At 50.5% G+C, this 23,077-nt stretch overlaps 1 protein-coding gene across 4 annotated transcripts in view; it reads left to right on the top strand.

Annotated features, from left to right (window-relative positions):
• The window catches only part of Lgr6 (leucine rich repeat containing G protein-coupled receptor 6), a 122,540-nt gene that overhangs the window by 63,980 nt on the left and 35,483 nt on the right, over positions 1 to 23,077 (top strand). For 3 of the 4 annotated variants that reach the window (XM_042258192.2, XM_006982452.4, XM_042258194.1), the window contains exons 5-6: positions 15,082 to 15,297; positions 20,548 to 20,619. In XM_042258192.2, the coding sequence (XP_042114126.1) occupies positions 15,082 to 15,297; positions 20,548 to 20,619 (288 nt within the window). The remainder of the gene's footprint in view (positions 1 to 15,081; positions 15,298 to 20,547; positions 20,620 to 23,077) is intronic. The other variant, XM_042258196.2, reaches the window with a different exon arrangement.

Raw genomic sequence — 23,077 nt, 5'->3', positions numbered from 1 at the left:
TGTAAATACGAGTGTACACATCGCTTGGAGTCCCTGCTTTGGTTCTTCTCTTTGAGGAGGAACCCCTTCCCATCTAATGTAGTATTTGTCACCATGGAAGTGACGGGAATTTTCTATGGTTTCATTCACTCTCCTGGGAAAGCTCAGCCTGCTCTTCAGATGCAGAAGAAGGAAGGGCAGCTACTTCAGAGAGCTTAGGCAGGGGCGTGGCTTCCCAGTTTCCTGGATTTTGACTCATAGACATCTAGGGAAGGAGAAGATGTGTTTCTGTCTTCTAGCTACACCAGCTGGGCTGCTGGGTTTCACAAGGCAGAGCAGAGGGAGCTCCTCGCTATGAGTTCTCTGCCCAGTTCTGCTGACCCAGGGCTAACAGAGAACCAAGATTCTGGGTTAGTGCTGCCTTTGTTCCAGGTTTTAGTTATAGGCACATTCCTGTGTGTGTGTGTGTGTGTGTGTGTGTGTGTGTGTGTGTGTGCATGTGCATGCATGTGTATGTGTGTGTGAGTGTGTATGTGCATGTGTATGTGTGTGTGAGTGTGTATGTGCATGTGTATGTGTAAGTGCATGTGTATGTGTGTGTGTGTATATATATGTGCACGTGTGTATGCATGTGCGTGCATATGTATGTGTGTGTGTGAATGTGTGTGTGTGTGTGTGTTTCTTCTTTCCATACCTTGGCAGGTATTTTGGTGACAGATGTGCAGTGGCTCCGTTCCCCTGTTTTAACGAACGCAGCTTGAGCTGAATGTGCCTCATTTGTTGGCCTCATTTCCTCTTCAGGCAGGAGGAGAGGAACCGTGGCCAGTCTCCCTGTTTGTGGATAGATGTGGCTGAAGGTCCTTGGGGTCAGTCAGGCAGGACTGTGGAGAGGCTGAGTACAAAAAGGGATGACACCTGGTGGACTCTAAAAGACACCTAAGCAAAGATTTGAAGCAACAGGGCAAAACAGGTTTAAAAGGTCACACCTCTGAAAGCTCGAGGAAGAACGACTGTGAATTCTGGGGTGGGAGTATGTACAGAGAGGCATATTTGCAGCTGAAGTGGAGAATGGGAGAATGAGAGAATGAGAAATGAAGCTGATGAGTCAATTCAGGGCTGACCTCAAGAGGCTGTAGGTGACAGGAAGCCATGGACGATGTTGAGCAAGAGAAAAAACAAGATCAACGTGGCAACAGTCCTCTAGTCTGTATGACTGAGAGATGGGTAGATGGGCGATGGATGGGTGATGGATGGATGGATGGATGGATGGATGGATGGATGAATAGGAGACAGGGAAGTCAAGGAAGACAGGGTTAAAATCAAGCAGGTGCAACCTCTCCAGTCCTCATTCAGTTCAACAGGGAGGAGAAAACAGGCTATTGGAAGGCCTGGAACCCTGGCTAGGAAAACCAGAACTAATATGGATTTTTACCCTTTCTTCTTCTCTTGCTTCTTCCTCTAGAAATGTTAAGATGTGGTTCATAGCTAGGTGGTGGTGACACACACCTTTAATCCCAGCACTTGGGAGGCAGAGGCAGATGAATCTCTGAGTTTGAGGCCAACCTGGTCTACCGAGTGAGTTCTAGGACGGCCAGGGCTACACAGAGAAACCCTGTCTCAAATTTTTAAAAAAGAAAGAAAAAGAAAAGGAAGGAAGGAAGGAAGAATAAAATTAAAAAGTGTGATGGTTTGGTTTTATTCCCCCTTGTACCTATTACTATAGAGCTTGCTAATAATATCTTTAAAACACTGGGCTGTCGCTCATATTCCCTAAACCCTGACGTCACTGTCCCTATGTCTGGAGAGGCAAGTTGGGGAAAACCCCCATTTGCTTTCCTCCTCCACCAACCACAGCCGCCTTTGCCAAGGGCAGGCACCAGGCCCAAGCAACCACAGGACTTAGCTCCCAAACACATCTCAGACGGCCAGGCAGGTCCCCAGAAACCAGCCTGGAGTTTGGAATCCAATGGCTAGAGCATGCGGAGTGGGGGTGGGGGGAAGAGATGGGATAGCTTTTTGCAGTCCCCACCCCCGGATTCCGGGATTGTCACCCACAAAGCTGGCCTTCTGCCCAGATCTGTAGGTCCATGTCTTCAGGGGAAGCTCATGAAGGCTACGGAGTCTCCTCCTGCCTTCCTCCTGGAGGGCATGTAATTATTTTTATATATTGCTGCCGAATAGAACACAAGGAACGGCTTGCAAGAAACGCTCAGGTAGCGGCCTTTGATGTACACAAAGGAAGCGCCCGCTCTGCCTCCTGGGGCTTTTGTATGCCCATCAATTCTCCTGACAGATGGAGGGAAAGGGTGGCTCGGGCATTAGCATGGCTTGGAGAACGAGTTGGAATTGCCTTCATGTTAATATCCTACTTTTGATCTATTGGAAGGCTGTCAGTGAGAGGGAAAGCATCTCACTAGGGGACATAAATCAGACCCGATGAAATCGCTCTGCTCCAGCAAATCCAGCCCTTCCTCGTGTGGGGCAAGGGAGAGGAAAGCCCTCCTGCTCCTCCGGTCACTGCTGGGAACACATAGCAATTCAGGCCTCCTTCCAGTTCCACTCACCCCGCTCCCTGCAGGGTCTCAGCTCAAGTTCCTGGTGGCTCAGGGGGCCTCCTCTCTGCTCCTCAATCCCTGTCTCCCTGGGACCCATCCTCTAGGAATGATCCCAGCTCCAGATCTCCAGAGGTTAGTCTAAGGAGGTTTCTGTATGAGTGTGCTCTCTGTGAGGTCCTGGGGTTAGATTCCAGATATGGAGGTCATGGCTCCATGGGAGCCCCGGGAGAGGACCCAAATGTTGGGTGTCTCCAAGGAATGGCTCTTGGAACCCAAGCTTTCCCCAGGGTCCTGCCAGCGACAGGAGCAGGCAGAAGGGAGCAGCGGACTCAAAATAGTAGACTCATACACAGCCCGTCATCTTCTTGGTTCTGCCATACCTTCATTCTGTGACTTTGGTCAAGTCACTTGGTCCCTCAGAGATCCCTGGTTCAACGGGGTCGCTTCCAGCTCTCACTTCTGTGACTCTGGTCCCTTCCTAACAAACAGTTCTCGGGATGGTGCTAGAAGTGCTCCTAACTTTCTTGCATTGCTAGAGATGGAACCTCAGAAGCTGCAACTGGAGGCAGCTGCTCTACCTGGGTGGTCTTTGGCACTCAGCCCCAGTGCTGAACTTGACCAATAAAGAGCATGTACTTGGGGGCATAGGGATGCAGGGGTAGAGCACTTGGCTAGCCTGCTCAAGGCCCTGGCTTCAATCTCCAGTATTCTGCCCCTCACAACCCACTGTGGAGAGGTTCAGGGAATGAGGTGACTTAGTTCCTCTTCCTAGGACATTTTCAGTATAGTGGAGGAAAAAAAAATCAAAGTAGGCGCTGAGGTAAAGACACTTGGAGATCCAAAGTTGGTCTTCGTCTTCTTCCACGTTGATTGACATCCCTCCCAGCTCCCCGGGTCTCTGGCCATCCCTTCATTCCACGTCTGGGTCTCATTTTCAGAAACTTCCCTCAAAAAGCTGTTCCCCACTAAAAGGTTACCAAATAATACTTGCCAGGTTTTTAAAACAATAGCAGGCAGACTCTACACTGTAAAAAGGGAATACTGTCCAAATGGTAGGACTTCAGTCATCTTGAGATGCTTATAGGGTGGGGGGTGGAGTTGGCCGCCCGAGTCTCGGCATCACATCGTATGCTTGTAAACTGGCCTGCTCAACAAGCCCCTGTCTGGGAACACAGGGACAGAATAAGGACGAGTTTGTCCAAAGAAGGCTTAGACTCCTTGTAGGGTACATCCCCAAGAACCTTTCTTCTTGGGTTCACACTGTCCAGGTGAAGAAACTGAACCTAGGGAGAAGAGAGGAATGTGCTGGAAGTCACAGAACTCCGTGTCTCAAAGGAACAAGACCCCAGCAGTCACCACCTGAGCTGCATTCCTAGTTTCAGTCTTCCCACTCCCTATAGTTAAAAAGCAGGTACACCACACCCCAAGACCAGCACATGCTCCTTCCGGCTGCCTCTCCATCTTCTCTCGGCTCCCCCTCTCTGCCTCGCACAGCAGCTTCTGCTCCTGTTCATATAACGGGTTGTTTCTCCTCCTCCATGGCGGCCTTTGGCCAGATGTCTGTACATCTTCCCACTGCCGGACACTCTGCCCTTTTTACTTGAAGGGATTTCAGTTATCCCTGACTATGAATGTCACTCTCTCGCTTCTTTCGGGAAGCCTGGCCTACCTTCCCTGTCCTAATGATCACACCAATCACTCTGTCCCCTCTTCAGACACCCCCCCCTTCTCCAGGACGTGGACACACACTGCCTCACGACTGGTTGCTTATGTGTTCACTTACATGCTATGAGTTCCCCAAAAAGCTAGAACCAAATCTCATCTGTCACCGTGACCCTGGTGCCTCACACAGAACCCAGTTTCTCAGGGCTGACAGTCGGACAGCCACCGGCTTCGGGTGTCAATAAAGCATGAAATAGAGCAAAAACTTGGGTTCGTCGGAAACGTGACTCAGATTTGGAGCAGTCAACAGCCCCGGGTGTCGCGTGGCTATTGTGTTAGGCAGCGCCATTCCACAGTTACAGAATGTTCTAGTCAACGGTTTTTTCCTAGACACCGGGGCACTCGGCCACCAGCATGAAGAAAGCAAGGTCTAGGGAGTATTTCCTTGCCTGGGCCACATGCGCGTTGGTCCCTGGCACGGAGAAGATGTTGGATGGGGAACTCTCTGGGTGTGGAGTCCTATCACATGTTCTAGGCTTGGTTACTATTTCTAGAACCCATAGTCTGGCTGGTCTTTATTTGGAAAAAGCTCCAAGTGGCACTCCCCGAGGCCCTGCGCTGGGACTGCCCTCCTGGGCTGAGACTCCGGGTAGGGCCTTTCAGGACAAGCTCTGATGCTCGCACCTGCACAGGGGAAGACTTGCCAGTAGCCTGGATGGCATGGCAGTCCCTTGAAGATGAAGGGGTCTGCTCAAGGGCTGCCCAGCTCTACCCTTGGACAGAGATAAGAGGCACCTGCTGAGGACAAGGTGGGCTTCCCCACCCCCAACCCAGGGCTAACATCACACCTTGGGTAATCTTCCTCCACTCCAGCGTATGATCTGCTGCCTCCTGCCCTTTCTGGCTTCTGCCGCCCCCTCTCTGGCTTCCTCTCACACACTTTCAAACGTTGACTCTTCCCCAGGTGCCTTCCCTGCTCTGGACATTTGCTCCAGTTGTTCTTGCTGCCTCGCACGCTCTTTTTCTAAAACCCCCGCTTTCAGAAAATCCCTAGCCCTGCCTTGGGAGCTGGTTTAAATGCCACCTCCTCTGTGAGGCCTTCCTGGATTTCTCACCGGCAGAATAAGATTGGACCCTGGCTCTGGCTCCAAGAGTGTTTTCTCCAAGCTAGATCAAAGAGCGTGTAGCTATGGATTTAAAGCCAGAGGCTTTGGAATCAGACCAATGGCTTCCCCTCCCTGAGCCTCCTTTCACTGTATGCAAAGGGCTGGGGTAAAGATTAAGTAGGAAAGTATGTGTACACCGCTCGCTACACCTGCCAGTCCGCTCACCTCCACTACACGTTAGCGTTAGCCAGGCCTAGAGAGTCTTAGTAAACAATGAAGTAAACAGGCCAAGAGCCTCTGTGGTGGGGAGATTTCTGTGTTACTCAAAGTTGACTCCCAGAGCTGAGCACACAGCACGAGCATAAAAGGACTGTTGAGTTTAATCCATTGGTTGGATGCTGTCTGTAATGAGGGGCATTTGAGGCCACCTGACAGGCGGCAGGGGTACCCCCAGGGCAGCAGAGCTTTACGGAGGTCTTTCTGACAGAAGGGCTTTGGAGTAGTGCCGGTATTGTAGGCCAAGACACTCGAGTGCCGGTACCTAAGCTGCCTGAGTCAGGTACCGTCTTGGTCCTCGGGTAGATAGTCCTAATGCCAAGCAGGGCCGGGGCATGCCATGCACAGGCAGCCCACACCCATACTTGGGAGCCCCATGGCCTCTATGCAGAAGCTGGCAGCTGGTACAGAGGCCAGTGCTGGGGTGGGAGCCAGGGGCCCTTGCTGCCTGTGGAGGCCTGGGGCTCCTCCTTGCTAGTCTGCAGGTGCCAGCCTGCTTCTTCTGGAACCCTTACCTTCCCTGGCAGGCTCTTGGTCAGGGCTGTTGGTCCCTCCAGGCAATCAACGGCTCCTATGTAGAATATTTTCTCCACAGAATAACATTTCCATAGTGCCCGCCCCCACGCTCTCTTCCCCATCAGCCCCCTTCTCCCCCACACCAGAGCCTAAGGAGTCTCCACTCCGTTTTCCCTCCTCCCTCCCTTCTCCAGCCCACCACTGAAAGTCTGTGCCTCTCTTGAGCTGGAGATAGGGTTTAGAGAGGAAAACCTAGGCCCGGGTGTGCCCCAGAGCAAGCAATAACTGCTCGAACCTTCCTTGTCCTCAGGGTCTCTCCCCTCCTGTTCCTTCTCTTCACGGTTCCAACTAGGAAACGAGAAGAGATGGCCCACAATTCCTGGGGAAGTTTTGAGCAAAGTTTAGTGCCGTTTTTACCTTTTTTTTTTTTTTTAATGATGTGTGTGTGTATGTGTGTGTGTGTGTGTGTGTGTGTGTGTGTGTGTGTGTGTGTGTGTATGTGTGTGTCTGGGCCCTCATATTCCAGACTGGCCTGGAACTCACTAGATAGTCTGGGCTGGTCCAGTACTTTCAAATCCTATTTCTAACTCCCAAGTGCTGAGAACGCACGCACGCCTCAACATTCTCAGGACCGTCTTGAAGTTCTTAATGATTTTTCAACAAGGATGTCACATACTCATTTTGCGTTGGGTCTTGGAAATTATGCAGCTGGCCTTGAGGGTCAGAGAGGTGGATGTCTCTGAAGAGAGAAAGGGCAGCCAGGTTTCCAATCAGTTTGGACTCAGAAAGCAAGAACAAATGCCAGGCACCGAACTTGGAGCTTCTAAGGCACCTGTGCCTCTTAAAAGAATCCCTGGCAGGGGCTGGAGAGGTGGCTCAGGGCTTAAGAGCCCTGGCTGCTCTTGCAGAGGACCCAGGTTCAGTTCCCAGCACCTACATGATGGTTCACAGCCACCTCGAGTTCCAGGGGATCCGATGCCCTCTTCTGACCTCTGTGATGAACACACATGCATGTAGGCAAAACCCTCACATACATTTAAAACATTGATAAATCTATACAAATATCTGGTGATTTCATGAGTTAGCCAGTGGCCCCTAGGGGAAAAAGTTCCAGAAAGCTTCCCTTATGTCAACCTACTCCTCTGTGTCTGTAAAAGCCTCTGGTTTCCTACAGCTGAGAGACACATCTTTGTCTTCTTGTCACACTTTTTGCCAGCCTGTCTGTCTGTCCATCCATCCATCCACCCGCCCATCCATCCACCCATCCATCCATCCACCCGCCCATCCATCCATCCGCCCATCCGCCCATCCATCCATCCACCCATCCATCCATCCATCCATCCATCCATCCATCCATCCATCCATCCATCCATCCGCCCATCCATCCGCCCATCCATCCATCCACCCATCCATCCATCCATCCATCCATCCATCCATCCATCCATCCATCCGCCCATCCATCCGCCCATCCATCCGCCCATCCATCCATCCATCCATCCATCCATCCATCCACCTACCTACCTGCCTGTCTATTTTTGTTTATTTGAGACAAGGTCTTTAGTAATCCAGGCTGACCTCAAACTATGTAGCTGAGAATTAACTTGAACTGACCTTCCTGCCTCCACTTCCAGAGCACTGGGATTATAGGTGCGCACTACCACGAGTTTTATGTGGTGTTGGGGACTGAACCCAGGGCTTTGCACGTGCTAGGGAAGTGCTCTCCGAACGGCTACATCCCGAGCCCCTCTTATCACTTTGGGGGAGTCAGACTAGCAGAGCAGGAAGAAGCCCTGAATTCGAGTTCCAGACCTGATGCTTCCTTTGGCATTTCCCTTGATAGGGGGTATCAAGATCCTGGTGTGACATGAGTGAGGACAGCATCCCACGGGTACTCATATAACGTGGTTCTGAGTTTACACAGTTCGCCGTTAGGGTCGCCCTGTGTGGACTGTTCCCTGCTGTCTAATCTGGAACTCGTCTGCTACAACCTACTCCATTTTAGGTCCTCTACTCCCGTTGGTCGTGGGACAGCCACGCCCCCTTCTCCGTGAGAAGTCCTAGAGCTAGACCCTCTCCCGCTACCCGTTGCCTGTACCTCAGCAGGAGACTGGGGGAGTAAGAAGAGCCGCAGAGCCCCGGAGATGTCAAGCTGTTTCCCCAAAGCCCAGGCAAGCCCCAACTGGCCTGCCAGGGCCCTGCTAATCTGCCCTATCACCGCAGGGAAGAATTCTAATCGGAAAGCACTGGAGGGACCGGCCGGGCCCACGTGGGGGAGAGGCGCGCTGTTGATTTTATTCCAGCGCTTAATTGGTATAATTGCTCTCTTCCTCCTGCCAAACCAGAGTCGGGGTTGGCTCTCCCACCTGCGGGCGGGAGCAGCTCTGAAAGTTCTTAGTCCCCAGAGGCAGGTTCTGCTGGCTGTTCAGAAGCCCCCGTTAGCCCCTTTCACCCCCAGATGGCAGGGAAGCCCACTTACTCCAGAGGACTAGGCACCCCAAGGGAGCCTGAACCCTGCCTCAAAGTGGCTGGAAGCGTTTCTGCAGAAAGCGCCCATCCTGGGAAGGAACCAGGTGGGGAAAGAGTGGGAGAGATTTCTCTGCAGCAGGGTGCCGACCCTTACAAGTCTCTAAGAGACAGGCGATCCTGGGGTAGGTGTGTGGGGGGTGGGTGCGGAGATTAGGCTGTCTCCCCTACACCTCCGGATGCCTTGAGTTACTTGAACACAACCAAAGCCTCCAAGACCTACGGTTGCCAAGTGCCCTGTTCCTCCCGGGGAGTCCGCAGGGCACCCCTCGTTAGGCTATCTGTTAAAATGATCGGAAAAAAAAGGAGGACCGAGGACATCAGTGCCACTCACAGGCTAAAAGGAGGAATGTGTGGCTGCATCTAATAGCTACCCCCCCCCCTCCATACGGGATCAGAGTTGCCAGATAAAACTCAAATACTTTTCCAGATTTGTCTTATTGGGGGCTCAATGGTTGAAAGCACATTACTCTTGAAGAGGACCCAGGTTTAGTTGCCAGCTTCCACATGGCTTACAACCATTCCTAACTCCAAATTCAGGGGTCCTGATGCCCTCTTCTGACCTCCATGGGCACCAGACATGCATGTAATACACATACATACATGCAGGCAAAACACTCATACACATAAGTAAATCTAAAATTAAAAAAGGTTTATTTTATTTTTATTTTAAAATGGCATGGATGTGTACGTGACTTGTGTGGCTGTGTGCATGTGAGTGTAGGTGCCTGCCGAGGCCAGAGTCATGAGACCCCTTTAAAGCTGGACTTACAGACAGTTGTGGGCTGCCTGACGTGGGTGTTGGGAACCAAATTCAGGCTCTCTGTAAGAGCAGGACATACTTTTAACCACTGTACCACCTAAAATAAACCCTTGCCAGGGACATACTTACACTGAAAAGTTAACCTTCCTTTATCTGATATTTAAATTTTACTGGGCATGGTCTTAAATATTTTGTGGGACATACTTTTTTGCTAAAATTTTTTCATTTACATAAAATTCAAATTTAACTGGATAGCACATATGCTGTTACTGTTGTTGTGAGACAGGGTCTCACTTTGAAGCCCAAGCTGGCCTTGAATTTTTGACCCTCCTGCCTCTGTCTCTAGGTGTTTGTATTTCAGGTGTATACCACCATACCCAGCAGGCAGTGTGTGTTTGAATTCACTATGCCCAACACTACTGCCCTGGGTCTGCTCCATCAGGGAGCCCAGCTTGGCATGGGTGAAACGTGCGGTGTCCCTGATCACCCCAAACAGGAATACAGGCTAGAATGACTATTTCTATGTTCTTGTCTTATTTTTCTCTGCTTGTCAGTTTGCTTGATTTTCCTCCTTGGCATTTCCCTGTCCCCAAATATCGGGAACAGGGCTACAAACACCCGAGCTCCTAAGGCCTAGAACACTTTACCATAGCACTCTAGATGTGTGAGTTGTGGAGGCACCCTGGCTTTCTGCCTGAGGAGAAGGAAGCCTGATGGCTCTTGAAATCCGTCCTTCCTTGGGAGGTGACGAGAAGGAGCCCTGCCCAAATAAGGTGGAAACATACTAGACCCTGGGAGTCTTTGGGTGCTAAATGGCTAGCCTGGTGGAGTGAGTGGTCCTGCCCAAGCTCTCCTGCCCATGGGTTGCACAAAATGCAGGAGATGAACTGATCAGGACCGTGGCGTACACACAAAAGCATGCAGCGCACGTGTGTAGGCATCCTTGGGTGTTCACACATAACCAGTCACAAAGAAGAGGAGGCTTCCTGGGGTTGGCAAAACGGCTCAGGAGGTCAGGACACTTGCTGCCACCCCTGAGTTCAGTCTCCCGAGGTGGGTCCCTGAGACCCACATGGTGGGAAGAGTAAACTGAGTCCTGAAAGTCATCCTCTGACCTCCACACGTGTGCCCACAAACATACAAAATGAATAAATAAACACAAAACAAGTTTGTTTGTTTGTTTGTTTGTTTTAAAGAAGTGACTTCCATCCATTCTAGGCTTACAGGATTAACACTCCCCCATCCTGTCCCACTTCCTGCCTCCTTAAGGAGGTGAGCAGGCTCTCACCTCCCTTGATGTGCCCGTAGTGCCAGCATCACACAGTGGGAAGGCACATGGATTTAAGTGTCAACAGACTAGGGTTCAAATCTCATGTCTGTGGCTCACGAGCTGGGTGACTTAGCAGCCCAACCCCTGTAAAGTCGGGCTAGTCAGAGCCATCTTGTGGTCGTGTTGAGAGGACACAGGTCACCTACTTGTACCTGGCTCTGTATCTGGCATGTGACAAGTGCTCATAAATCGAAACAGTGACTGCTGGTGGTGTCGTGGCCATCACTGCGGAGTTTCTTTCACTTCAGGAAAGGTGGCATCGCCCGCATGGGAAGTCAGGATTCATGGCTTTACCCACCAGGCAGGCATTGTAGAGACCTGTCTGAGTAGACAGGTCCAGCTCCCTGTCCCTTAGCGGTCTGCTCCTAATATTACCCTTCCCCAATACCTAAGTGCCCCTCACTCTGGAGTCCCTTCCCTCCTTCCCTACTTTGTTTGGGTTTGTGATTTGGGCTCTTGGAGGGAAAGATGTTTTGGAGGTAAGATCTCATGTAGCCCAGGCTGGTCTCCAACTCGATATGAAGTCAAGGGTGACCTTGAACTCCTGATTCCCCCTGCCTCTACTTTTCAAGAGCCTGGATTACAGGTGCCAACACACTCAGCTTTTTCTTTCTTTTAAAAATTAGTATATCGCCGGGCGGTGGTAGCACAGGCCTTTAATCCCAGGACTGGGGGGCGGGGGGGCGGGGAGACAGAGGCAGGCAGATCTCTGAGTTCAAGGCCAGCCTGGTCTACGAAGTGAATTCCAGGACAGCAAGGACTAAACAGAGAAACCCTGTCTTGAAAAAAAAAATTAGTATGTATTAACTGTATAAAATAGTCAGGCTCATCTTGATTCTAAAGCAAAAAAAAAGCCATGTTCTTCCTTGCCTTAAAAAGGAGGAGAGTGGATCCGAAGGAGAGGGGAGGGGAGGGGAGCTGAAAGGAGTGGAGGGAGGGGAGGCTGTGATCGGGATGTAATGTATACGAGAAGAAAAAAAAAACCTGAAAACAAAAACAAAAGAACACCCCTTCTTATAACATGTGGCTCCCCTTTCTTATAACATGTTTTGAGGCCCCTGGGACCCCACCAGGCACCTCTCTCCTTCTTTTCTACATTTCTTCTGGAAGCCCTACATCGCTTCAGGTCTCCTGCAGCACTTTATTCCATAATTCCCACACGCTGTTCCCTCTGCTTGGCATGCTCATCCTTCCTCACCGGGATGACGCTACTTGGCTGCCAGGTCTCCACGCCAGTGTTACTTTCTCCTGGGGGCCTTCCCTGATGCCCTGGACTGGGCGTCACAATGCTGCACTGTGACTATTAACCCGACTTTCCTAATGAGGGATTTATACTGGAGTGGCTTCTTCCTCAAGGCGCCAAGTGGCTTCTCCTAACGGTCCCCACATCTGTTTGTGCCTATATATGACATCTTCAGAGATGAGTCCCAGCCCCATCCCAGTGCATCTGAACTGTTCCAGCAAGGGGCGAGCCTATGTTTTTATAAGGTCCCCTATAGTCAGAGCCATTACAGGAGTGATGACCACCACTGGAGAACCATGTTTGTGGTGACAGTCCTGCAAACCGAGGGCATTCACTGTAGAGAGTTTTGGCCTCACCAGGATATTTTAAAAATTAAGTTTTAATTAGTGGACAAAACAATGAGTTTATTGTGACGCTTTCATACATGCATATCATTGTATTCTGTCATATTTGCCCACCCTGCCCTACTGTCCTCTGAACCTCCTGCCCACTCCTCTCGGTAGTCTCAGCCTTCGTTTTCCAAAAAAAGGCTTGTTTTATTTTTATGTGAATGAGTGTTTCCTTGTATAGACACATTGACTGCACCACAAGCATGCAGTGCCTATGGAGGCCAGAAGGGGGCATCAGATCCCCTGGAACTGGAGTTACAGATGGTTGTGAACTACTGTGTGGGGGCTGGGAACTGAACCCAGGCCCTATGTAAGAACAAGAGCTCTTAACTGCTGAGCCATCTCTCTTGCCCCGCTTTAATGCCAGATAACATATAATACGTATAGATGCACAGTTATATGCATATGTTCTGCATGAGAAAAAATAGGCAATGATTGCTCTTCTCCCCTCCCCCATCACCCTCTCTTGTTTCTGTCCTCCCCCGATTTATGTCTCTTCATCTAACCACACATAATGTTCCTTCTACTTTTATATCACACTGTGTACATATCTACATGTATATATATAGATATATGTATGTATATAGATATATATGCACATTGCTTATTTATTTTTTGCAGCCTTGAGCATATGAAAGTATCCTGCCTTTGAGCTATATCCCTAGTCTATACATATTACATATTTAATCAAGATTCCATATACAATAGGAAACTTTTATATGGTATTTATCTGAGTCCCATAACATAATCCTCATACATATTTCACTACCACAGCATAACTTTATCTTCCTTTATGGGTAAATACATTTCCATTATCTGTATTTACCATGCTCCCCTGCCCCCATTCTCCTGCAGATGGGCCTCTAGTTCCTTATCTTGGCTATTGTAAATGGTGCAGGAAGAAACACAGATGTTCAAGTACCTCCCGCCAGGCTATGCTTGATGTGGTGGTGGTGGTAGGGCGATCTTCCCTAATTGCGGCCTTCAGAGTGTTTTGTCCTCATAATCAAAGGCTGTGTGTCAGCCTGTCCATCATAGTCCCCTTGATGCCAAGCTGGGAACTTTCTCCCAGGGATGCACGAGACTGTCAGGGACAGTGCTGCTAAGATAACTCAGGCAAGGGACAGACCACTGACCTTTCTCAAGCAGGCTTGTGCTGTTGGCACAAAAGCAAACCTCTTCTTCCCAGTCTTTCAGTCAAACAATTCTCCTTTGAGTTTAGAACTGTGGACTTCAAGCTTTGTGAACAAGACCTAGAGTTTCCATAATGTGGGTACCAGAAGTCTGTGTGGGGGTGCCTCAGAGCTAAGACCCCCTTCAAGACAACAAAGTCTAAGCATAAGTCCAAGAGCTTGTCACAGATCAGCTTGTCTTTGCTCCATGGGACCAGCTGTATAGGATAACAGAGTTTCGATGTAAGGCCCAGACTAGGAGGCAGACACAGTAGCATCTCACAGCTTGGACACACCTGGGAAAAGCTAAGCTGGGAATTCTGTCCATTTTGCTAAGCTACTGAAATTTCTAGGGATCATATCAAATGCTTTGTGCCCTGGAATCTCTGTGCACATAGTCACCCATCCTTGGTTTATCTGTTCTGAGAAGCAGCAAATGAAGGGTGACTTAGTCACTGTTCTATTGCCGTGAAGAAACTCTGTGACCAATGCAACTGTTAGAGGAGAAAGCATTTAACTGGGGACTGGCTTCCAGTTTCAGAGGTTTAGGGCATTGCCATCATGGCGGGGAGCATGGCAGCATGCAGGCAGGTGCTGGAGCAGTAGCTGAGAGCTACATTCTGGTCTGTAGGGGGAGAGACAGACAGACAGACAGACAGACTCTGGGCTTGGTATGGGCTTTTGAAACCTCCAAGCCCACCTCCAGTGACACACTTCCTCAAACAAAGTCAGACCACTTAATCCTTCTAATCCTTTCAAATAGTGGTGCTCCCTGATGACTAAGCATTCAGATATATGAGCCTATGGGGGCCATTCTTATACAAATCACCACAAAGGGTTTTGCCTGTGGCATGCTTGGACCTTCCATGGGGGAGTCCCAGGGTTTTGGCAGGAGCCATACGAAATTAGAAGGTCTCTGAAGGGTTAAGGAACAGGCAGTGCTAGGGATGGATCCAGGGAGAACGGCTTACATCTTTGGGGAGGCACTTTTCTTTGGTTATGTCTAGAAGGTGGAGATTTTCCCTCTGCCAGTGCAGGGGGCAAGTCCATTATATGATCCTTGGGGTGGACAGGGTTGGAGAAAATGTTATACTCAGGGCGGGGGAGCTAAGGATGCAGGGGAAATACTGGTCATCACAGATGGGCGATGGTTTCTATGTTGGATCTGAAAGGAGCAGTTGGGGTCATAAATAGAAATGCCATAAAGATGCCGGGCGGTGGTGGCGCACGCCTTTAATCCCAGCACTCGGGAGGCAGAGCCAGGCGGATCTCTGTGAGTTCGAGGCCAGCCTGGGCTACCAAGTGAGCTCCAGGAAAGGCGCAAAGCTACGCAGAGAAACCCTGTCTCGAAACACCCCCCCCCCCCAAAAAAAAAGAAAGAAAGAAAGAAAGAAATGCCATAAAGAATCAAGAGTTGGTGGTTTGGGATTCGGGAATTTGAAAGGTGGGATGCATGGTGAGTGGTACTTCAGAGTGCCAGTTGGCTTTCCAAGGCCAGCTCGTCTTACAGGCTGATCTGCAACCTGCACTGGACTGATCCTTCTCCACCCTCTTTCCCTTGCATCAGGCGCCTAGATGCCAACCTCATCTCCCTGGTCCCTGAGAGGAGCTTTGAGGGGCTGTCCTCTCTCCGCCACCTCTGGTTGGATGACAACGCACTCACTGAGATCCCTGTCAGAGCCCTCAACAACCTTCCGGCCCTGCAGGCCATGACCCTGGCTCTCAACCACATCCGCAGCATCCCCGACTATGCCTTCCAGAACCTCACCAGCCTTGTGGTGCTGTGAGTACTGTTTCGGTCCCCACCGCCCTCGGGGACGGGAAGCTGCCCATCTCCTCCAGTTGGGTCAGGAGCTTTGCTCTTCTTTGCATGTGGTCGAATCTTCTCGGCTTCAGTCTCTTCTCTGTGGACAAGATGAATATGACCATTGCTTGTTGACTCTATAGGACGGTCTCCAAGCCAGATGACATTAAGCTTATAGAAGTACTCTGAGGGGTCCAAAAGGACTAAGCATTATTATAATCAGAAAACAGAAATATTTTGTTCTTTTATTTTCTCACTATACAAGAATAATAACCATTCCATGCTAATTGGAAATGTAAGTCAAGACTTTCTTAAGTAATTCCCACCACATTTGACAATCAAAAGGTGCAGTCATATGCTTTGGCATAGGGATAGGATAAATCCATCTCACTTTGCAGGCCTAAAGAAGCAGGGAAGGCCATCACATGTAATTAGATGTCAAAGCCCCAGCAGGGTAATTACCTGGGAGATAGCATCCCTGGCAGGGAGAGGGGCTGGGGTTAACTCTGCCTTCCTAGTGGGAACTTTACAGTGCAAATTAGCTTCTAGCTAATTGCTATGAGTGATTGGTAAGTTCATAGTCTAATTACTAAGGGCTTGGAGGTCATGTGTAATTGCTCTGGGTTACATACTAATTGCTGTAGGAACATGTATGTTAGTGACTCTGCTAAGTGGCAGCATTACCTCCTTTGTTCATGAAAATCTGGTGTGGTTTTCTAGGCCAGCGTGAATGGAGGATACTTAGTTCCATGTGAGACAAGAAGATGTAGGTAGTGATTTATTTGTCTATTGTTCTGCTTTGGAACTTAGAAAGTGAACATGAATGTCCCCAATGGAATACTTCCTTCTACTGGAATAGCCATACCCTCCACCCTTCTTAGAGTCAATGTGGCTGGTTTTAGCTTTGGTGATGCGCCTGTGACCTCACATGGGAATGGGGTCAAGTCTCTATGACAGACAAGATGACTGGAAAAATGAGAACTTCATGATGGGTCCCTGCTACATGGGCAACAGTTTGCATTGACAGAGCTCACGTATGCGTGCGTGCGTGCGTGCGTGTGTACATATAGAAGTCAGAAGAAAAGTTGCACTGAAGGTCACAGAAGGATGAGACAGAGTTGTTGGCCTGGAGAGGCTTACAGTCTAGTTTCCTCTGTAAAAAAAAAAAAAAAAGACAACCAAAGCTGTGACATGACTTTTGCTGCCATAGCTGAGGTGGTAAAGACAGAGGGCCACCCAACTGTGGGTGAGTAAGAAGAAAGCTTCACAGGGAAGGCAGGGCTGGGCATGGAGAGAGATTGGGATTGGACAACCCAAGAGAACTAGACTAGCGTTAAAGACGTGGAGGAGGGGTCAGGCTCTGTCTGCTGTTGGTGACCGGGGCCATCCAGCTGTGGCACAGAGTCCTTGTGCAGAATGTAGGGGGGGAAGCTGAAGAGGTAACTTTGGGGGACAGGCAGTGGAAGAGCAAAGGCTCTGGCTTCTATCCACCAGTTGTGGAGGGAAGCTTGCAGGTTCAAGCGATTTTAGGATGGCTAAAGCAAAGGATGGATGGGAGCACATGGGGACCAGAGACGGGAAATTAGTTCTGAGGCTCTCGTGTATCAGAGTTCAGTTTGGGGAGGCAGCAGAAAGGAGGGGTGGGAGGTTGCTCCTGTAGGGGGCACGTTGAAGGAAGCATTGATCTCTCTCAGAGGTTTTCATGGGGCAGAAGACCACGTTGAGAGGAGTCATAGATGATTCCAAGGCTTGGTTGGAAGTTAGGAAGCTGGCATGAAATTCGAGCCCAACACAAGGTATGGGGGTCCCACAGAAGGGACAAAGGATTAGAGGAGAGAGCCTTGTACCGAGGAGCAAAGCGGAAACAGATCAGGTCCCTTGGCACAGGGCGAGGCTGGAAGCATCACTCCTCTGTCTTTTCTTGCTGTGGGAAGGAAAAAGGTTTGAGCTGGAAGTGGCGTTGAAGGGTAAAGAAGGCTGGGGGACCTTGTCCCCGGGACTTTGAGGTGAGCTGTGGGGAGGCCCGGGAGGCAGATAAGGAAGAACAGCCACAAGAGGAGGCAAGAAAAAAGTTCGTTAAAACTGAGGGGTAGGCTGTGTGGTGTGCTTGTAATTCCACAGTCTGGAAGGCTCCGGCAGGAGGATGGCAAGTTAGAGACAGACCAGCATGGGTTATATAATGAGACTCTGTCTCAAAACAACAAAGCAGAAAACCACAAGGGGTGGGTGAGGGCCCGTCAGGATCTAAGCAGGCCAGTGTGCTGGGAGAGACGAGGCTCTCTCCAACAAATCCTGCACTCTGGTGTTGCTCTGATGTCTCCGGACCCTTTCCACATGGGCGGCACTAGCCAGAACACTAAGCAGAATGTCTTTAGTAATGGCCGGCGTGTAATGTTGTAAGCCCAGCCTCGGTCCCTGGCTGGGCTACAAGAGGTGCCAGGACTCTAGAGCTGAATGGGCAGTCCAAAGGAGAGAGGGAAGGCCTGAAGCTAGAGGTCTAGGAAGCTGAGATGGTCTGGACCAGAAGTGAAAGGGGAAGAGAGGGTCTGGGAAGCCGATAGAATGACACTTGGGAGAGAAGGGTGAAGGAAATAGGAAAAATTAAAAAGCCTTGGTAAGAGAAGAGAACTTATTCTCAGAAGGCAAGGGTTGTTTTCCAGAAGATTCCTGAATTGGGGGGAGGGTCTGTCTTGCTTCCTGGGACCTGGTGGGACAGATGGGGGGTGGGAGAACAGAGACTCCAAAGGCTGGCGGCCCTCCCCACCTAGCTGGATGGCTTTGGTTGAGTGCCCTCACAGCTCGGCAACATCTTTGCCAGCCAGCCAGCCTGCTTTTTGCCCCTCATAAGTGATTTCCCTTTTCTGCCTAAAGATGTTTGTAAATTCTTGAACTTTAACAGCGTAACTCAAATATGCCACAGTGTAGAAAGTTCTGCATCTAATTTTCCCGGAACAATGGATGCCTTTGAGGGGCAGGCTCTGTTCTTTCTTCTAGAGAATTTTTTTGTATTATTACATCTTCAGTCTCATGTTCGGGATCCTTTCCTTGAGAGACCTCAGTTGCTGACGTTCCCCCGACGCTAATTAGTTTTTTTAACTATTTTAATCTTTGTTTCCCTCTGCCATGTCCACCCTGAGTGTGTCCAGCTTTCTTTGCCTTTCTTTTTCTTTATTTGATTTATAAGTGTGTGTGCCCAAACGTGTGGATGTGCCCCATGGGCATGCAGTGCTCACAGAAGCCAGAAGAGGGTGTCAGATCCCCTGAGAGTGGACTTGCAGGGGTTTCTGAGCTGCCCAGTGTGCATGATGGGAACTGAATCCGAGTCCTTTGTCACTATTGAGTTAGCTCACCAGCCCTGTGTCCAGTTTTCTGTCTGATACAAGTCAGCTTTCACCACTGCATTCTTTGTTCCTTGTTTCAAACTGATGAGCTCATATATATTATATAATATAGCATATGATCTATGGTGTATATATTATATAATATAATATAATATATATATATATATTAATAATGCAGTTTGGGGCCTTAGCTTTATTACCTTAACTTACAATGTCATTTTTTCCTTTCATTTAAATTTTTTGTCTTTGAAATGTCATTTAGGTTGTTTTGTAGCAGAAGGCTACAATTGTGATCAGTCTCCTATTCGTCATTCATTAATTGTAAATTTTTTTTTATTTTTTGAGACAGGGTCTCATGTAGTCCAGGCTAGCCTCCAACTCACTATGTAGCCAACACTAGCTTTGAACTCCTGATCCTCCTGCCTCTACTTCCAAAGTGCTGGGGTTCCAGGTTTTCACCACCACACTCAGCCTTAATTGTATTTTCCTCAGGGCTTGAAACTTTGCTGTCCCTTACCATCCTCTTCCTTTGTCACCCTGTGATTTCTTTCCTCTGGAACCCTCACAAAGCTCTGGTCTAACACATCATCCCTAGGCCCTCTTGGTTTTCCCCTCCAAGCTGTATGTAGTGTGTGGGTGAAGTCCATAGAAGTGGGTTCTGTCCCGTTTTCTGTACCCCGGTGTGTGTGTGTGGGGGGGGGCTGGAGAGGCACCATGCTCTGAGATGGTGGCCGGCCCGTCTTGGGTAGACCACCTAGGCTGCCCTCTCTGCCCTGGTGTATTAAGTGCAGCGCTCACTCCCTCTACCCCAGTGCCCGGGGCTAACACCTCCGACTTCCTGCTCAGAAAGTAGCCTCAAGCTTTGGTTTTTCTTTCTCTGTCACCTGCTCCCTTTGGAAGACAGAGTAGGGAAGAAAAGCAAGAATATTTGCATGGTCAATTCTCACAAGCTAGGGTTTATTTTTACAGAGCGATGTCAGGTTTTGTTTTCTCATCAGTTTGTTCTCTGGAGAAAGGACTGATGGAGACTTCCAAACTGTTTGGCCACAGGTCTTCAGGGTATCTACCCAAGGCTGGATGCCTTTCTTGACGTTTTGCTCCTTGTGAGGCTTCAGGTGTCGTGGAGTGTGGCTTGATTATTTTTGACCAATTACATGTGGGCAGAAGGCAATTCTGTCTTACTCTCAGTGAACTCTTGACCTTGGGAATCTCTCCCAAACTCTCCCCGTTTCTACTCACAACTGTGCTTGCCAAGGCCTGCACAGACAGATAGCCCATGCGTCCTCCCGCCTCCCGTCTCCGCCTGGAATCCCTTCTCTCTGCTCACGCAGACCGCCTGTCGAGGCCCCGCTGAGGATGGCCACCTCGGCCAGGCCTTGCTTGCTGCCTCAGCCTCACCAGCCTCCCAGTTCTCTCAGCACGACCACAGCTCCCTCCAGTTGTAACAAAGCTTAGCCTTTAATTATACGTTGTCTGCAGCGGTTTGCTGCTGGCTCCTCTATGAACGTCTGGCCACTGAGTCAGGCTGGCTGGGTCCTACGGAGCCGGGCCAGAAAAGAAGCCTCGGATGTGAGCCCCTATGACATCAGGCCTCTCTCCCCGTGCTTAGTCAGAGCTGGCTGTAGCCGTGGCCTGGCCTTTCCTCTTCCCGATTCCTTCACTAGGAAGGTTAAAAAGGTCTCTGACCCGTGGTCGGTCCTGCCTCGGCAATTGTGGCTTCAGGAGTGGGTCTTGGCAGACTTGCTTGTCCCTGGAGGGAAGGGGTTAGACCACTGAGGTCGTTCTGTCTGTCCACTTGGCTACTCCTGCTGCTCTGTGCACACTCATCTGCCCTGGCTGGCCCTGAGGTTGTGCCACACATTCTGACGTGTCTCTCCTTCCCACGCAGGCATCTCCATAACAACCGCATCCAGCATGTGGGGACCCACAGCTTCGAGGGGCTGCACAATCTGGAGACACTGTGAGTGGGAGATCCTGCTGGAATCCTAGCCTGCTTGGTGATAACACCTGTAACTAGAGTGTGTGTGGGGGGGGGGCTGGGGAGGGGCTTAGGAAGGGCCAGCAGGGTGTGATCGGGCCCCAAGCTTGTCACCCATGTGCCCCTCCTGGGACTGAGCTCCGAGATGTAGCTCAGTATAAATTCCTTCTCCCTTCAGGTGGGTCCGGGGTGCTCTGCGGTGGTTCCGAGTGGCGGAGGAAGCGGGAGCGTGGGGCCCCTGGCAGCAGAGACATCAAATAATGCACAGACATGAAAACAGCTAGCATAAGTCAGAGGAATTAGGACATGAGTCTTGGAGACTGGAAGGCTTGGGGGTAGGGCTGGGGCTGACTTGATGGCAGTTTTGATGTCTCCTTAAGGGTGGCTGCTGACAGAAGGGAGAGGCATACCACAGAATAATGTTGGGACTGTTTGCCAGCTGATCTAACTAGCTAAGTGATTAATGGGGAGATGGCCCGTTCAGCACCTCAGCCCGCCTATAAAAAGCACCCAAGCTGTTGACTCTCAAAAAGCCATATTATTCACACATCATCATCCAGGAATTCAGCGAAGGTCAGAATGCACCCAAGCCCTCCCATCACTTCCTCTGGAGGCCTGCCAGCCCCCGCTGAGTGGGCTGAGTGGGCCCCACTGTGCAAACAATCAGCCAGCCTCTGCAAGAGGGCCTGGCCATGCCAGCTGGGGTCTTCAGCTCCCCTGAGGGAACTGGCTGCCACCGCCACCTGGTGCAGGACATGGGGTTGGATGCTCTGGGAGAGAAGGGCCCCAGGTCACACCACAAGTGTGAGCCACTGAGGGTGGGGAAAGGCTTAGGACATCAGGAGTTGATCACAGGTCCTCTGGAAGCTCCTTCTCCAGTTAGAAGCAAGCCCCCATTTTCAAGACCCTTCCCCCAGACTGCTCTTGAGGTGAGGGAGTCTCAGGAATCCAAGCAGCAGAGGATACAAGTCTGGAAGATGTGCTGTGACTGGGAAGCAACATGCTGGGAAAAAACCAACCCACTGTGTAAAGTCTACCCCAAGAGGCCTTGGCTACAGAATCTGTGGTGGTGTGGGGAAACAGACGAGAGACTCATGCCTAGGTCACGTCTTATTTTCTGTGGGATGGTTCCTAGGAACACGGCTCCTGCTTTCTGGTAGCAGGAGAAATGGCAGAGCTGGGCTCGGCTCTCCTGGCAGTCAGACCGTTTCGCCAACTGTACACCAAGAAGTGTAGTGCGGGGCAGCATGCCCCGGCCTGGACTCGGGAACGTTCACATCTGTTCCTACCACTGTAGGAACTTAGACTATGTGCTCCTCCTCCTCCATAGCTATCACTGACGGCTGGACAGTTAGAACAGGCCAGGCTAGTCCTCTAAATCTTCGTAAGAGAAAGTTCGCTTCCAGGAAGGCTGCAGAGTGTTCCTCCCAGGGCAACCTCCCCAACTGTGCACAGAGCAGACCAGGGTGCTGACGAGGAAACAGAAGTCCTTCGGAGAGGGTCTTGTTTCCCTATCATCTGGTCAAATGTGAACTGGGTGTGAACCTACTGTGTGCTAGGTTTCTGGAGACTCCCTAGAGCAGCTCAGCTCCAGGGTGGTGCTGGGAGTTGTGATTCAACAGCAGGGCGGGAGGAAGCTTCCCCCACCCCCCACCCCCCACCCCCCACCCCCGACCCCGCCATCCACCCTGGAATGTGGGGCTGTTTAGCTCCTGCTGGGAAATCAGGTGAGGATGGGGGCACAGATCCTGGGTGTGGGTTGGCACCTCACAAAAGCCAACAAGCAGCTGTTTCTTCACTTTCGGGGCACCCTGCCTAACTCTTTCTCAATTAGCCACCCCGTCTTGCTGTGCGGGGCACTTGGCTCAGCGGCGGCTGGCTGGGTTATAGAGTAGGCCTGCCGCTCAGCACCCCCTGACGCTTTCATCTTTCTTGGCCTCAACACACAAGGCCCCCAGGCTATGCCCACCTTGCAGATGGGAAAGCCAAGACCAAGAAGAGATGAGGAGAAGTCCTCCATTCTTTACAGTGTGGAGACCAAAAAGCCCAGCGGTTAATCCCTCGGCAGGAAGCAGCCGGGAGCCCACACTGCCTGTTCCCGCAGCTGCGTGAGCTCAGCCATTTGCCTACTCGAGAGTCTTGCTAATCTGTAACATAATGTCACCGGGTTATACAAAGTCGTTGCAGAGACTGGTAGATAGAGAGGACCATGCCCTCCTCTCCCGTTTCCTTCCTCAGCCCTTCCTCTGAGGCTTCGTGTCTACGACACCCTGTGTCCTCCCACCCTCGAAGAGCAAGCCCTACTCCCAACTTTTGATCTCCAATTAAAAGGGGGGGGGATGTTCTTTCTCTTCTGTTCCCCAGAGCATTTTCTTGGGGAGCCTGCAGGGGAAGGCAGATGTGGAGGAGGAGGAGCGGCTGGGGAATGAAAGGGGAAAGA

Source organism: Peromyscus maniculatus, chromosome 11 (genome assembly GCF_049852395.1).
Source record: "Peromyscus maniculatus bairdii isolate BWxNUB_F1_BW_parent chromosome 11, HU_Pman_BW_mat_3.1, whole genome shotgun sequence".
Taxonomy (NCBI): Eukaryota; Metazoa; Chordata; class Mammalia; order Rodentia; family Cricetidae; genus Peromyscus; species Peromyscus maniculatus.
Note: the sequence above shows the minus strand (reverse complement) of the source record. Positions and strands in the feature narration are given on the sequence as shown.